We start from the raw sequence: 17,153 nt of genomic DNA on the forward strand, positions 1-17,153 counted from the left end.
CACAATAAACCTTTTATTTATCTCAACAAAAAACAACAACATATAACATTCAATCTCAATCAAAACAACAACATAAAAACTTCAATCTCAATCTCAACAACAACAACCTTAAATCTCTAGGGTTTAGTGTCTTAACAATAACATTAAACCTTTAGGGTTTAGGATATCATTAATAACAACAACATTATTGTAACATGAATAGTGGAAATGTTTCGTTTATAAAAAATATGAAGAAGTGAAAGAAATGAGTTGCGTGTATCTATCTTGCGAGTTTCGTGTTTCATTCATTGCTTTGTACGAGTTTGAGAATTAATATAGGATGGATGTTAGTGAATAAATTACGGTTCGTACATTTATGGAGGTGGATTTTCGCTAGGGCGTGTATTTTGTTTTGGAGAGAAAGAAGTTATATATTAGTTTATGTATTATGTTTTAATTTAAAAGGAGTAACTTTTCACCACAGTCACTTATACCAATCATAGGGATATAACTATACAATTTTAAAAAAGATGAGAACAACTTTTCACCACAGTTCTTTATTTCAATCGTGGGGAACAACTCTGCATGTTCATTCACCTTTTTCCTAAACCTAACTCATTCTGCCTCCAAAGTTCATTTTTCATTAACAAAACTTTACTTCCCCGATAAACAGATTTCAAAAACATAATTTCTTTCATAAGCCAAACTAGAAAATACCATTTTTTTTTATTATGTTGTATCACTGACTTTGAAGATTTGGTTCCAACTCTAGGGAACAACTCTTCAGGTTCATTAACTTTTTTCTTAAACCTAACTAATTCCTCCTCCAAACTTCATCTTCAATTAATGAAACTTTACTTCTCCTCAAAACAAAACTTGAAAACATCATTTCTTCCATAAACCAAATTAGAAAACACCATTTTTTGTTGTGTTGTTGTCGTTGTATCACTGACTTTAGAGATTTGGCTTTGAAGATACAAAAACAATATATTGAAAATTTTGATTTCGAGATTAATGTCAAATTTCACTATATCAAATAAACGATATTTTAAAACCTTGACGTTAAGCTTCAACGTCGAAATTTTCAAGATAGTAAAAAAATGTGAAGATTTTGAAAACTACAAGTGACTTAAAAATGAATAAAAGACTGAATAGCATATGTTGGGATTCATAGCGTGTCCCTAATGAAAATTCCTCCACCTAAAAAAAAAGTTATATAATTAAAAAAAAAAAGAACACACCACATTTCGAACACAACTCATTTTTTTTTTTAATATTTGTTGTTAGCCGTGATCAATATGTAAAATGTGATTTAAAAGCTAAGAATAAAAAAGCGGATCATTTAATAGATTTTACCTCAGTGAATTATTAAGCAGATGTATAAATATGTTAAGAAATCTATAATTTATTGCAATGCAAGTATTTGTGCAATTATATCATCATATTGTAGTAGTTGATTATACATCACATATTTTTTAAAATAAAACTATAGGAGATGATTAACAACAACTCTAGATAGTGTTTTACAACGGTCTCCTATGATATTTAAAATATATTTTTTGAGGTCATAATTTCAACATCTTACAACTAAGCAGACATATAATTAACGACAAAAACATTTATGAAAATCACATCTAATAACAAAAGGAGGCTTACAATAATCACGTGGGCAATCCGAATGCTTCTTGCATTCTAGCTCCGTCCATTTACTTGCTGTGGTAAAAAATAAGAAACAAATATTACAATGAAGGAGTTTTTAAGCGCCTCCTAAAATCCTTTTTTTCGGGTAGAGAATTTTCCTTAATAGACTAGCCACAAAAGATCAATTATTAAAAAGGGGAATTTCCTTGGTAGACGGAAGAATAACTTGTGTTTTTTGTCAATTGGAGGAGGAAAATTTATCTCATCTTTTAGGTGGTTGCATTGTCATATCTTGTATTTGGAGGAAGGTGTTCGATTGTATTGGTCCGATTGACAATTAAGTTTTGGAGGAATTTGAGGGGTATTTTGGTTTCTTTGAGAAGGTGAAGGTTAAATCCAAGAGATTTATCATTGCGGTTATTTGACTAGCTACGGCGTGGAATATTTGGTTGAGGCGTAATGCGATCATTTTTAGAAGTGAGTCTTTTAATTTCTCCGAATGTATGTCGGGCATTGTTTTTTTATCTTGGACTTGGCTTCAATCGTATTATGTCTTGAAGGATGGTTGTAACTTTCATATTTGGAATATCCTTCCTCTCAATTATTTTGAGTAGTAGGAATTTTCCTTTTGTATGTTTCGGTTCGGAGTATCCATACTCCTTTTTAATCCTATTGCTTGTTGAAAAAAAACAAAAAAGATGAAATATTTTGTATGAAATGAATAAGAAGGTTCAAAAGGATAAGAAAATTGTTTACCATTAAAATCCATTACTATAAGAAATAAGAAAATAAAGAGGATTATTAAAAAAACTAATTTAATAGTTTCAGCCATATTATCCACTCTAAGCGTTTAGAAATTTGTTGATCACTTTATGTTGTAATCCATTTATAATGTTTGTCTCGTTAGCTTAGCTTAATCGATAAGGGCAACTTCTCATTATTTAATTTTCTTTTCTAAAATTTCTCTTAGCTTTTCATGATAGATAGAGAAATGTGGTTGTACCTTTTATCCAAAATGAACTAATATCAACCAATATTTTTTGTGATTAAGCTGATCCTTCTCTCAAACTTTCTGTTATTTTCTGTTACGTTTCTTCTTCTTCTTCGCCCAAGCATTCACCTCTGGCTTCTAAACTCATTCTCTCAACAATAACATTGACTCGAATGTTGTGCTGATGTGGTTAAAAAAAGTTGGGAATAGTTTTCATTACTTGGGTTCGATGTCCTTTTCCATCGAGAAGAAGCATAAGATGATGAAAGGTGATATGAAAAAGTGGAGTAAAGTGGTTCTTATAAGAACAATGAGTTGAGGATTTACTTGTTTACAGAAAAGATCAGGAATCTCCATCTCAAGGCACATAATGTATATGTTGAAATATTAAATTTGATTTGGGTTTGACTTTATTATTTATATTTTGGTTTTTTAGACTTAGTTATTTTAGGTTTAGATAACTTTGAATAATGTTTTAAAAAAATTTGTAGTTGTTGGAATTTCTAGATATATTTGTTGTTGTTGTAATATATAAAACCACGTAGTATTTTTTTTTCTCTTAACATTATTCTGTTGTAGATTAGAGATGTTTTAGATGACAAAACTAAATATAGAGTCAGCCATTTTGTATTTTAATACATAAATTTATATTATGTATATAACAATGACACCTAAAATTTATCTCAAATTATTGAGCATTGTTACTGAAAATAGGTTATAAAATAGATACAATTATTTTTTGTACATTTTATATCTTACATTCTATTGTTGTAGTTTGTTATACATCATATTTTTGAGATGATTAATAAGATCAACTCTAAAAATATTTTACATCTCATGTGACATTGTACTTTTGAGCTCATAGTTTCAATCTCTTAACGACAGTAATATTTATGACGTTCACATTTTGCAACAAACGGAGGAAGTTCATTTCCGAAAACGTCCTAACCTTCTTGCTCACCCCTGGTGAATTTACAACACTACCCCCTTGTTTCGGAAGTTCATTTCCGAAAACGTACTTTTATTGAAAAAAAGGTGTTTTCGGAAATGAACTTTCGAAAACGTGTTTTTTTTAATATAAAATATTGATTTCGGAGATGCATCTCCGAAATAAAGTTATATTTTCAGAAAATGTGGTGTTTCGGAAGTTCATCTCCGAACTCACCCCCCTTGGAGGAATTCGGAAATGCACTTCCGAAAAAAGGTCTGGACAGAAGAAAAATAACAAACAAGAACGATTCGCTTTATTTAATCGGATGAAGACGATGGAGGAGACGCTGCAACAGGTTAGAAAGTCCTGATCCTCTAGAAATCCATACCACATTGTAACTTACCAACATAATAAACAACAACAAAAAACTTATGAGCAAACTATACTTACATCATAGTGGTGTAGATCCTTATCAGCCACTCGCAACTGAAAATGATTAGCACGAACTTGAATTTTCCTTCCCAATTTTCCTTCTGAGACGACGGAGCCGACTCTAGAGTAGCCTTCTGTTTAACTTCGGCAGTCAGGCTCTCGATGGAGATCAGAGCCGAACTCAAGGAAGCAACCGGCGCTGCGACAGATGGAACAAACGGCGCTGAAACAGATAGACGAACAACCGGAGCTGCAACAACAGACGGAGGAGAGGTAACCGGGGCCGGAGCATATAACGGAGGAGGTGGATGTCCGGAGGAAGAAGGATTGGAGGTACGTCCACCGCGAGAGCCATGGCCACCACCACCACGGCCTGATCCTGCAGTGAGAGCAAAGAAGAAGACTAACGATCGGAAATGATTTGGGATATGATTGAAAGAAAAATCAGTGAGAGAGCGGTTTATAAATAAGAAAGTGTTTAGAAGTTAACCGTAGAGTGGTGGGGAGAAGGAAAGGCACCTCAAAATTTAAAAGGTTTTTTTATTCTTTTAAATAGGGAAAGAAAGTTCTATGTTTATAATCCAGAAGATGGATAGTGTTCGCGGCGATGAAATCCAAGAATCTACATATTGAAATCAGAACAATCCAAAAACTAAGATGATAAATCCAATACAAAAACACTGTGCGATACAATCCGAAATCAGAACAAAACAAAAGAAAACACGTCAAATAAAACAAAAAACACATTATTCTTCCCGACGAGCGAACTCCTCCGAATGAAGATACTGATACCAATCCGCATCCCACTCAGTCTCAGAACCATCAGCATCAACCATGACTCTCACGCCAGATAGTTGAGCTTGAGCATCCGGGCCCCGGGGCCCCTGGGAACGAGAAGTAGAGCCGGTCGAAACCTTCTTCTTCTCCTTCACCTCCTTCACTCCGCGAGAGCACGAAGTAGAGCCGGTCGAAACCTTCTTCACCTCCTTCACCTCCTGTCTGATGCGTGCTGGTTGGTTGTCTGACATGTTCCTGTAAACAGTTGAAATCGATTAATATGCGAGACAAAATAAAAAACTAAAAAATTTAAACTTCTAATACAATTCGGAAGTTCCTTTCCGAAAACTGGGATGGAGGTGTTTTCGGAAATGAACTTCTGAAACACCCCTGCGATGGACTTTTCTGCAACTTCCATGGCAGACCCCTAAACCAAACTTCAAACCAAATCAAAATGCTTCTAAACAACCTAAATACTACTAACAACCTAACCATATATCATTTATGCAATAAAAACCCCAAATAACATGCATTTGAATAATAGATCTAAAAATTTCAAAACTTACAAAGTGTTAGGATTGAGGGCTTTTGAATGTTGTTTAGCAGTGTGATTGGAGCCTTGATGCAGCTTTGGAATTCTGTTTGCACAAATTTTCGCCTTTGCCACTTTTTGTTTTGATTTAGGGTAAATGATTGGGGGAGGGGGAGTGTTTTGATAAATCTGCAGAAATCGCAGTATTTCGGAAGTGAACTTCCGAAATAATGTTTTCAGAAATGAACATCCGAAATAAGTAAATTTTTTCAAAAAAAGACGCTTTCGGAAATGAACTTCCGAAGCAGGGGTATTTTGGAATTTTCGCTGGGGGTGACCCCCCATAGGGAGGTGGCTAAAGAAATTTTCAAATTTATCTCAAATTATTGAGCATTGTTACTGAAAATAGGTTATAAAATAGATACAATTATTTTTTGTACATTTTATATCTTACATTCTATTGCTGTAGTTTGTTATACATCATATTTTTGAGATGATTAATAAGATCAACTCTAAAAATATTTTACATCTCATGTGACATTGTACTTTTGAGCTCATAGTTTCAATCTCTTAACGACAGTAACATTTATGACGTTCACATTTTGCAACAAACGGAGGAAAACAAAAGTTGGGGCAATCCGAATCCTTCTTGCAATATGGCAGCTTCCATTTCCATGCTGCGATTAAAAAAAAAACAAAGAAAAACAAATATCACGGAAAGGAAGAAGGATTTTGTACAAAATAAACAAGTTTCAAAAGGATACAAAAATCGTTTACCATTAACGTCAGTTACAACAAGAAATAAGAAAATTAAGAGGATCATCAAAGAAATTAATTTAATAATTTCAGCCATATTTTTCTACCCTAAGCTTATAACATAAAGAAATTTATTGATCAATTTATGTTGTAAAAGTAATTTGATTTGTTTATTGTGTTGTGATCCATATATAATATTTGCCTCTTTAACTCACTCAATGGATAAGTGCAAACTTTCAATATTTTCAATTTTTAAAAATAATTTCTTCTTGCCTTTTATGTATGATAGTGGAGAAATTCAAAATAATAAAATAATAATAATAATAATAATAATAATAATAATAATAATAATAATAATAATATACCAATTGAATTGTTTTTTCTTAGCAGATTACATGTGCTTTCATATGGTTTCATGATGTAGGTTACCATATTTCAATGTCTAATATGAGAATTGAGGAAAAGTGAAATATTGTAGATAACTATTGTTTTAAAAGTTTAAAAGTTTGGGTGTAATGAGGAGTTGCCTCTTTTGCTGCATTATTCTAATCATTGACATAGGATTGACTCGAGTAGTATTTTGTGCTTGATGTGATTGAAAATAATTGAGTTAGTTGTCCTTGTTGGGTTTCTAGTAATCAATATTTATTAATTCATATTCAATTTAAGATAAAATAGAAAACGAGAGCATATCTTAAGGATCCATGAAATATTAACGAGAAGAAAATAATCTTGATAGGAAAAAGACATTCTAATTGTAGATTCTTTAATTATTTAGTTTCTCTTTCAATGAGATAAAGAGAATAAATATTCTATGATAATTTTTAGTGTCTACAATTTAAGACCATGACTCATTATTTATAAGAATCACACGCCCTTTTGTTATGTTTAAGGACAAACAAGTGAGCTGGCACAATAAAATCGTTAGGAAAAAAGGACAAAATAAAAATAATCAGGGACAAGTGGAAGGTAATCCGAGCATCAAGGATCTAGGAAGGGGGCAAAAGAGTGAAAAAACCTAACAAAAAATATTAGCCATAAACCTTATATTAAATAGATCACTTCAATTTGACTAATTAAATAATGGTCATAACACATTCATTTATTACATGTATGACCTAAAAAATTCTTTTTGTCAAATGATTTTTGTCAAACTCATTAAAGTTACAATTAGCATGAGAAATATTCTCAATAAAAGACCACTCCAAATCAACGCTTTACAACTCCAAACAACATCCCAAAAAATCCACCTCGAATTCTTAAACATAATTTTATTCTTAATCAACCAAATACTCCAAATAGTAGCCAACCAACACGTCTCACCTTCCCTCTTACAACTTTCTTAATTTTGCAAAAGGAACTTGATATCCAAAAACTTTTTTTTCATATCGGCGGCTTTATAATTCCACAAACTAATCTAATTTTCCAATACTTTTAACTTTGAACATATTAATTTGTTTAGAGAAAACAATTGACAACCATAATTATCACACAATATAACTCTACTTCTAATTCCATATAAATATAATTGCAATTTGTCAAAATATTACACTCATATTTATGGATTTATCTCTTACTGAGACACTTATTTTAAACAAAGGCCAATTTTTCGTTTCATGTACATAACATAAGTAAATTTATATTTTATATACAACTTTTCTTGCATAAAAACAAAAACTAGCGTGTATCAAAATTGCAGAAACACTAGTTTCTTAATCGCGATGGCCATTCTTGCCACAATTAACATTTCTCTTATAATAACTATCCAGAAAAATATATAAATCTTAGAAATAAAAAATCCTTTTGTAGACAATGGGAATTTAACCCATGACCTCTTGATTGAAAGAGAGGGGTGCTACCACTAGGCCAATTAACTTGTTTTGTTTTCTTTCTCAACTCAAATGTATCAATTACATAATATCTCTTTTTCCAAACTCAAAATGCCAACGTGGCATACACGACCATCACTGACGTAGTTTTCCCTTGCACCTCCTTTGCTCACCAGATCCGTCGTTGATAGCTTTTCATTTTCCTTTCTTCAATTATAGAATAGATATCATTTCCTTTTGATTGTTTCAGATTTGAAAAGTGAAAGTATGGATTTGTGTACTTTTTTTTAATTGTTAAATAGAGGAAGAATATTTGTTTTTATTTGTGAAGTTACTGCATTTTTTTAATAAAAGAGGAAAAGAGGATTTGATTTATTTTTTTATCTCCATAATCTTTATTTTCCATTACTAAATATCTCGATAATTTTTATTTTTATTTTCAAATTTTATCATTAATGGTGCATGTTTAATTATTTAATTTTAAGCATCTTTTCAATGTAACATTCAGAAGTCCTAATTATTTAAATTCTTATATGTTTTCAACCAAAAAAAATACCACTTTAATTGCCTTTTCATTATTCTTATTTTATTGAAAATGGGTCACTTTAATTGTCTTTCTATCACCCTTATTTCTATCCCCTAACCTTAAAACAATTCCCCTCCCATAAATCTACTATTTTTTCATTGATTTTGTTTGGTTCGCTGCCATGTATCTAAAGTTATATTATTTGTCTGAAATCCAAATACGTATATTATTTCCTTAAATAAGAGGGTAACAAATAAAAATTATTGATATTATTGTTTAATATTCTATAAATAGATGTGTAACAAACAGAATAATATGATCATTTTAATCAATAATAAAGTAATGCAATTATTTTCATTCCATGGTAACAAAATTTAGTTATAATATTTGCACTCATTGCCTAACTTTTCTTTACACAATTTGAAAATTTTTAAATGTATATTGATTGCCTATATTTTATTATTATATTATTTATTTTAATTAATTTTGTAAAGACATAACACATTAAAATTATAACATAATTAATTAGTTTATAAATAAGCTTAAATTATTTATTTCCATGTACTGTAACATTATTAGGTAGGACCAATATGTGTTATTCTTTAGAAATCGTTGAGTTAAAATATAGGACCAATAGTAAGTAGGATATTTTTAATAATATTAAATTTAAATATAATTAGACCTCTTACTCATAAATGTTTTATAAATCTCACCTAATCATTATTCCTTACATTTAGGGACATTAAAACATTATTAGGTAGGACCAATATGTATTATTCATTAGAAATCGTTGAGTTAAAATATAGGACCAATATGTGTCATTTATATGTAATTTAATATTTTATTTGATAATATATTTAATAAATAATACACACATTTAACAATTATTATAAGATATAATTAATAAAATAAAATAAATAATTTACATAAGTAGAATATTTTTAATAATATTAAATATAATTAGACCTCTTACTCATAAATGTTTTATAAATCTCACCTAATTATTGTTCGTTACATTTAGGGACATAATAAAAAGCTCACCAAATTATTGTTCCTTACATTTAGGGACATGAAAAATTATTGATTATTTTTAGGCCCAATATATTTTGCTTTAAATTATATATTTACATATTAATTCATATTAATTTATAGTAGGTTAAATTAATGTTAATACGACCATTATAATTTTAAATATTATATTTTTTTAATCATTACTATATTATAATTTTTTTATTATTTTTAACGATATTGCGCAAGTCATGCGAACACACGGATAGATGACTATTTAATTATTTTATTTATTTTTTTATATTAAATTATACATTTTTCACTGACCGAGATTACTTAAGTTACCTATCTTTTATATATGTTTCTCAATCATCACTATACTATATTTATTTATTATTTATAACGAAAATGCGTGATCCGTGTAAAAGCACGGGTAGAATATAAATCATATTAATTTATTTATTTATTAATATTGGAAAAATATTAATCAACTATAAATATTAGAAACAAAATTTATAATATATATATATATATATATATATATATATATATATATATATATATATATATATATATATATATATATATAAAAGAAGCTGTCACATAATAAATTTTGCTGGCACATAATAAAGGGGGGGTGTTATAGAAGCTATCCAGGAATTCTTCCAATATGGTAAACTATTTAAAGCATTTAATAGTACCATTGTTACTCTGATTCCTAAGCATGCTAGAGCTGTCCACATTAGAGAGTTCAGACCTATAGCAGGGTGCACCACATTTTATAAGATTATATCTAAAATCCTGACAAGAAGATTGGGAAAAGTTCTGAAAGAAATCATTCATAACAGCCAAGCTGCCTTTGTCCCAGGCCAGTAGATTCATCATCATATCCTCCTTGCTACTAAGCTTATGAAGGGCTATGGAAGGAAAAGTGGTCCTCCTAAATGCATGATGCAACAGGATCTTCAGAAGGCATATGACATGGTTGATTGGAATTCTTTAGAGTGTATCCTTCAAGAGATTGGCATGCCTAAAAAATTCATAGAGTGGATCATGTTGGGCACTTCCACTGTCACCTATCGTTTTAATGTGAATGGTGAATATACTGATGTCTTGGAAGCTAAGAGAGGTCTAAGGCACAGGGATCCTATCTCCCCCTTGCTCTTTGTTATCATCATGGACTATCTGCAAAGAATTATGGTAAAAATGACCACAGGCACTGAGTTTAAATTCCATAGTCACTGTGCAAAGCTTGGTATCACTCATCTCTCATTTGCAGATGATGTGTTATTATTCAGTAGAGGTGAAGAAAGTTCTGTGAATCACATGTTGGATGCTTTCAAGGACTTTTCTGAATCTACAGGTTTGGTTGTTAATCCACAGAAGTGCAAAATATTTTGTAGTGGCATGGAGGAAATAACCATTAGGAACATTCAAGAGGCTACTGCTTTTGGAAGTGGTAACCTTCCTGTAAGGTACCTTGGTGTGCCTCTAGCTAGTAAGAGATTGAACATTATTCACTACCTGCCATTGATTGAGAAAATCATCAGTAGAATCAGGCATTGGTCAACCAAACTCCTTAGCATAGCTGGCAGAATTTTATTGGTCAAGAGCATTTTCTTAGCCATAACTCAATACTGGATGATGTGCTTTCTTATTCCTAAAACTGTTATCCATAAAATTGATTCCATATGTAGAGCTTTTGTCTGGACAGGTACAGAGAAAAGTAAGAAGAGCCCCATAGCCAGGAACCGTGTTTGTCGACCTTTTAAGCAAGGAGGGATGAATCGCATTAATATGGAGTGTTGGAACAAAGTTGCCATGATGAGATATCTATGGAGTCTTAGTATGAAGATGGATAGCTTATGGATAAAGTGGATGCATACTTATTATGTGAAGACTGCTACTATCTAGACTACCAATATCTCAGCCTCTGCTTCATGGATTACAAAGGACATTTTGTCAAGAAGGGAGGACATCCATCAGCATATGCAAATTTGGAATGGTATGATTAGTAGAGGGAAGTTTTCCATGAAGCAAATGTATGATCATATGCTTCAAGCAGAGGAACATGTTAATTGGTGTCATTTAATCCAGCACAATGGTGCGTGTCCTAGAGCCATAGTTTGTCTCTGGCTTGTGTGCCACAATAGGCTGGCTACTAAAGCCAGACTGAAACGACTCGGGCTTCTCCATGATGATTGTTGTAGTTTGTGTGAGGAAAACATAGAGGACATCAACCATTTGCTTATCAGCTGCAGAGTTACAAAGCATATATGGCAGGATGTGCTTAATTGGATAGAAGTGAATCACAAACCGCAACAATGGCAAGAGGAGTTGAATTGGATTCTTCAGCACACAAAGGGTAAAAGGTTCAAGGCTAGTGTGCTGAAAATTGCAATAGTGGAAACAATTCACAGTATATTGAGATATCGTGCTGAACAATTTTTTGGTTCTAATACTAATGAAGATACTACTACAGTTGTTCACAAGATTATAGAATCCATAGTGTTTAGAGGTTGGTTAAAAGACAAGTTTAGAAGGAAAATAGCTTTACTCATGATGTAATTAGTCCATTGAGTGGACTGTGTATGTTTGTACAGTTACTTTTGAAATAATATATATTCTTTTATTTAAAAAAAAAGAGATATTTGGAATATTAATATTATTTTGTTTTACAATGAATTTTTGGCTTTTGGTTGAATGTACGGTTTATCATCTTTATTTTATTTAATTTGTGTTTTAATTTATGTGTTTCTAAATGATGTGTGGTGCTATTATGATTTTTATTGTGCTCTTCCTAATTTTTCATCTATACAAGTATAATAAACAATAAAAAACTTATTCAATTTATTAAATAAAATTATTTTAAAATAAACAAGATAATGTAAATTTAAATGCTTTAAAATGATTATAATAATAAATTATTTACAAATAATTTTTTTTATCAATTTACTTTATCTAGCACTTTGAAATATATGGTTCATTATCTACCATTTTTAAATACGTTAATACAAAATCAAAAGTAAATATTATATTAAAAACAAAGATTCTTAATATTTTTTATAAATAATATTTGTAAACACAAATTACTTATTAATTGTAATAGGAAATGACTTTAATGGCTAATGTACTCTCATAATTTATATTTTTTTTGTTTTGTTTTAGTGAATGAAATAATATACTTTTATCCATAAATCAACTATTAATACATATTATTATTAATATTATTATTATTACATATTAATATTACTATTATTATATATTATTATTTATAATAAAATATATTTAAAAAATCAAACTTAAAGGGAAGAGATTTAAAAAATAACGTAGAGATTCTATGGTGTGTGGATCCTCCTAAAATGGTATTACATTTATACTAAAAATTATTATAATATTTGTTTTAACAAGAAACGTATGATAATTATGATGTATATAAATCACAATTTTCTTATGTAAAACCAAAATTGTCATTCTTTTTATTTAATTTATTTTATTATGTATTAAATATTTATAAGAAAGATAAAAAATGTAAATGTATAATATATAAATTTTATATTCATATGATATTTTTGCTAATGTAAATTCATACTATACGATCCAAGGCCATGAGCATATCCTTAATCATTATATAGTTATCTTAAATTTCGTTTTAAGAGTAAGATTTAAAGCCCACATCATCAAGAGACTTAAAACTCCTCCGAATAAAAAATAGAGTTGGCCATTATGCATTTTCATCAATTATTCATCAAATATTATTACTGAAAATGTGTTCTTGAAATAGAAACAAGTATTTGTGCATGATACATTTTATTAAACACAGTAACATCTACGAGAATCACATTTTGCAATCAAAGGAGGAAGACAAAATCTTGGTGGGCAATCCGAAGTTTTCTTGCAATTTATCGCCCCCGATTTCCATTCTGTGATAAAAAATAAAAACAAATATTACATAAAACATGAGAGATTTTGTATAAAATAAACATGAAGGTTCAAAAGGATAAGAGAATTGTTTATCAGAGAATTGTTTACCTCCAGCATCAATTACAACAATAAATAAGAAAATAAATAAGATTATAAAAATTACAAATTTAATAGTTTCAGCCATATTTTCCCCCTTAAGCTTGTAAAATTTTTTGATCACTTTATATTATGTTGTATGTCATATTTTTTGTTTATTATGTTGTAATTTATTTATTATGTTTGCCTCTTTAGCTCTCTCAATGGATGAGAGCAAACTTTCGCTATTTTCAATATTTTTTTAATAATTTCTTCTAGGCTTTTAGGATAGATAAGGGAGAAATTGAAAATAATAATAATAATAAGAATATGTATACAAGTTGAATTATTTTTTCTTAAGAAAATAATTTTTAAAATACTAGCAAATTGTATGTGCTTTCATATTGATTTCGTGTTGTTGGTTGTGGAGTATTATATTAAGATTGAGTGACGGACAATATAGTAATAAAATAATTCTATATTTATTATGCGAAATGACGAAAAGTAAAATATTGTAGAAAACTTTTAAGTTCAACTAACACTTTATTCCCGCTTGAAAAATGTCTCATATTCCTTTTAGATAGGCAATAGTTTTAATTACTATGCCATAAAGGTGTTTACCAGTGATTTCTGACAAACAACTGTTAGTCATCCAAAGGTATATACTTTGGTAACTTATAGGATTGACTAGATTGATCCTAGGACATGTGTCTCGAGAGTTCGTATCTTTGTGATTTGATTCATGATTGATGATATTTCTGGATTATGAATATTATCAAAATCTTTTGACTAATTTCAACTTTCAAGAATCTATTAACAATAACTCTAAGTGAAACTTAAAGATTAAAGAAATAAATGACGAAAATGTAAGTCAACCACATGTAAAATACTTTAACTTAAATTGCAGTAAGTAAAGGACTCAAATGAATAAACTTGTAAATCTAAAGAAAGCAAAATAGTGACTTTTGACGTAAATTTAACTTATATTGAATAAGTAAAATAAAGAGTAAATGTGGTGTTCTTCATACATATATTATTTCAGCAAATTATCTTTTCTCTAACACTGGTACTTCGAGTAAATTTGTGAATTTCTGTACATTAATTCGAACACACTTAATCTAAACATTAAGACTTCTATGTATACTAGTTCGACCATAACAGTCTCTACGTAGATTACTACTACGTCTAATATTTCAAACGCCGATTCCCTTCAGATGCTTCCATGTGTTCGCCATGCAAAACCGTTCCGTTTGAATTTCAAACTTTCCCGCTTAACGCTTCGACTCTGCTGACGCCGCTGTCGAAGGGTACTTGCAAAGATTATAAAATCTCTTCAATCACATCCTTCGATAAAAAAATCTTTTCCTTCAAGGAAAAAACTTAAAATAGCTTCACAAAATCCATTTCTTCTTCATAGCAACACTTTTAAAGTATTATGATCTTTTGGTCGAAATCTTCAGCTAACAAATTGCCCCCCATAAATGTCTATATCGAATCCATGCAGAAGTAGGAATTTTTTTATCACCTAATTTCGACTAAAACCTTTTATAAACTCAAAGGTCTAATAACTGTCAGTCAATCACGACTTGACTTCCCAAAAACTTCCCATCGAGACGTGCGTTCAATTATTGCCATCATAACTACCTATTCCCTAGAAAGTGAACAAAAATTTTTCAACTTCCTCACCAAACCGCTAGCACGTGGCCCACTACTCCTGCCAGGTGTGCCCTACTGCCTCATAGAGTAGATCTATAAAAGCTAGCCACCATCTTTCTTTCTTTTACGCAAACATCCATCTTCAACCTTGGTTCAAATTTCCAGCTTTCTGAAACTTCTCTTCTTCAGAAAAACCCTTTTCATAACTCCAAGATATACCACGTCTTCTGATAATCAGCAAAATAAATCTAAGAAAGCCAAGAAGGTTGAATCTCCAAAGAGTTCCGCTTCTCACGATACTCCAACAAGTAATATCGTCACGGTTGGAAATCGAGAGTACATTACAGCTCCAAAGCTTACTAAAGAACAAAGAGATATTTTCACTTCTCAGGCAATGATCCCATCCCTTCTTTATGGAAATAAGTTAGGGTTTTTAGGACCATTAGTTTCTCAAGATCATTTAAAAAAATGAACAAAATTTTTTCCATGTCATTTTAATACGAAACCCATAGCAAACAAAACCGTTCCCTCAAAGGATGAAGATTCAAACCAGAATTCGGATGAACCTATTAAAGAAAAGACCTCTAAGGGTACCTCTTCACCTTCTATCATAGAAAGAGATGCATTCCAGTTAGATTACATAACTGAGAATTTCATACCTTTTCGTTCTTGTCCAAACTTAGACAAATCTTATCTATCTTGGTTAACTAAAGTTGAAAAACAAAAGGCCCAATTCTGGAAGGAATTAGGCATCTTTGACCTAATTCAAATGTCCAAACTAGGGTTCAGCTATTACCAACCCGTATTGTTGTCTAGCCTGTACTTCTGGGATGGTACATACAACGCTTTTCACCTTCCATGCGGATTAATAACACCTACGCTTTTCGACATAACTGTCATATCTGGACTTCCTCCAACAGGAGAGACCTTCGACCCTTATCAGGATAATGAAGACTTTATTGACTCCAACGTCAAAAATACTTCATTCAGTTCTTACATCAATTTATACCACACTTCAGGAGAAGATGTGTCTGACGTAGAACACATAGCATTCTTAGGTTTATGGTTATCTAAATTTGTCTTTTGTTGTAAATCCCTACAAGTCGCAAAGAGATTCCTTACTCTTGCCAATCAGTTGCATAATAGTCGAAAAATATGTTTAAGTGAACTCCTATAAGCCAGTTTGTATGAAAGTCTAGGGTCTGCTAGTGCAAAATTAAAGGACTATACACCAGGCACCAACCTACTTCTGTCTGGACCTTACTGGCTTCTTCAACTGTGGTTGAATTAATGCCACTTTCGAACCTTCTTTGCCAACCCAAGGGCATATTGATGAAAGCAACCCAAGAATAAAAGAAAAAAGCATAACAGAGGGAACCAAATACTTTAATTTGTTGAATGTCGGGTAGGGTGTCATATAGAAATTGATATGGAGATTTTTGGTGGGGAAGATTAGTGGTAACTCTATTAATGATAAAGGCAACATATGAAACATCATAGGACCAAAACGTCTTTGGCAGGTTAGATTGAAATAGTAAGGCTATCCCTACACTTAGAAGGTGCTGATGTTTTCTTTCTACCCTACCATTTTGTTATTGTGATTCAACACATGACCTGTGATGGACAATGCCTTTAGAAGCATAAAACTGAGAAAGAGAGAATTCAGGTCCATTATCAGATCTAATGTATTTAGGACATGTTTGAAACTAATTTTCAATAAGAGTAATGAATTGTTGAACATGGTTAGATACTTCAGCTTTTGATTTTAGTAAGATGACCCAAACAAATCTACTATTGTCATCAAGGACTATAAGGAAGTATCTATGACCATTGGTGGAACTAGTGGAAATAAGACCCCATATATCAAAGTGTATCAATTCAAATTTACTGGTAGCTTTAGAATTGCTTGGGGTGTAAGGAAGCTTCTTATGTCCAGCAAAATGACAGATATCACAAAAAGTTTTATTATCATTAACAATTTGAGGATACAAATGAGACATTTTGGATATTCTATCATGAGATAAGTGACCTAACCTAAAATTCCACAAGGCCTTAGTAGGTATCACTTTACAATTATTGATACTAACACTAGGTGG

At 30.8% G+C, this 17,153-nt stretch overlaps 2 protein-coding genes and 1 long non-coding RNA gene across 3 annotated transcripts; all 3 read right to left on the reverse strand.

The window, feature by feature from the left end:
- Positions 1 to 1,187: 1,187 nt before the first annotated feature.
- Positions 1,188 to 2,452, reverse strand: LOC131606232 (uncharacterized). The gene is made up of 2 exons (XM_058878493.1): positions 2,377 to 2,452; positions 1,188 to 1,692 (listed from the first exon to the last, which is right to left on the reverse strand). Exons 1-2 carry the CDS (start codon positions 2,450 to 2,452, stop codon positions 1,583 to 1,585), a joined length of 186 nt encoding a protein of 61 aa, XP_058734476.1. The 3' UTR covers positions 1,188 to 1,582.
- Positions 2,453 to 4,624: 2,172 nt separating this feature from the next.
- Positions 4,625 to 6,214, reverse strand: LOC131606233 (uncharacterized). Its single transcript, XM_058878494.1, has 3 exons — positions 6,061 to 6,214; positions 5,318 to 5,960; positions 4,625 to 5,006 (listed from the first exon to the last, which is right to left on the reverse strand). The coding sequence occupies exons 2-3, from the start codon at positions 5,626 to 5,628 to the stop codon at positions 4,721 to 4,723; spliced, it is 597 nt and encodes a 198-aa protein (XP_058734477.1). The 5' UTR covers positions 5,629 to 5,960; positions 6,061 to 6,214; the 3' UTR covers positions 4,625 to 4,720.
- A 6,918-nt stretch (positions 6,215 to 13,132) lies between these two features.
- LOC131606234 (uncharacterized) lies at positions 13,133 to 13,727 on the reverse strand. Its single transcript, XR_009284765.1, has 2 exons — positions 13,435 to 13,727; positions 13,133 to 13,325 (listed from the first exon to the last, which is right to left on the reverse strand). It is a non-coding gene; the product is annotated as an uncharacterized LOC131606234 (long non-coding RNA).
- Between the last annotated feature and the right edge of the window lie 3,426 nt (positions 13,728 to 17,153).

The sequence above is a fragment of the Vicia villosa genome, linkage group LG5 (genome assembly GCF_029867415.1).
Source record: "Vicia villosa cultivar HV-30 ecotype Madison, WI linkage group LG5, Vvil1.0, whole genome shotgun sequence".
Lineage (NCBI taxonomy): Eukaryota > Viridiplantae > Streptophyta > Magnoliopsida > Fabales > Fabaceae > Vicia > Vicia villosa.

Coding starts and splice junctions, on each gene's coding strand:
- LOC131606232 (XM_058878493.1), bottom strand. CDS start 2,452: ATGGCTGAAACTATTAAATTAGTTTTTTTAATAATCCTCTTTATTTTC. Junction 1,693..2,376: donor TATAGTAATGGATTTTAATG/GTAAACAATTTT, acceptor TTTTTACCACAG/CAAGTAAATGGACGGAGCTA.
- LOC131606233 (XM_058878494.1), bottom strand. CDS start 5,628: ATGGGGGGTCACCCCCAGCGAAAATTCCAAAATACCCCTGCTTCGGAA. Junction 5,007..5,317: donor GCCCTCAATCCTAACACTTT/GTAAGTTTTGAA, acceptor AACTGTTTACAG/GAACATGTCAGACAACCAAC.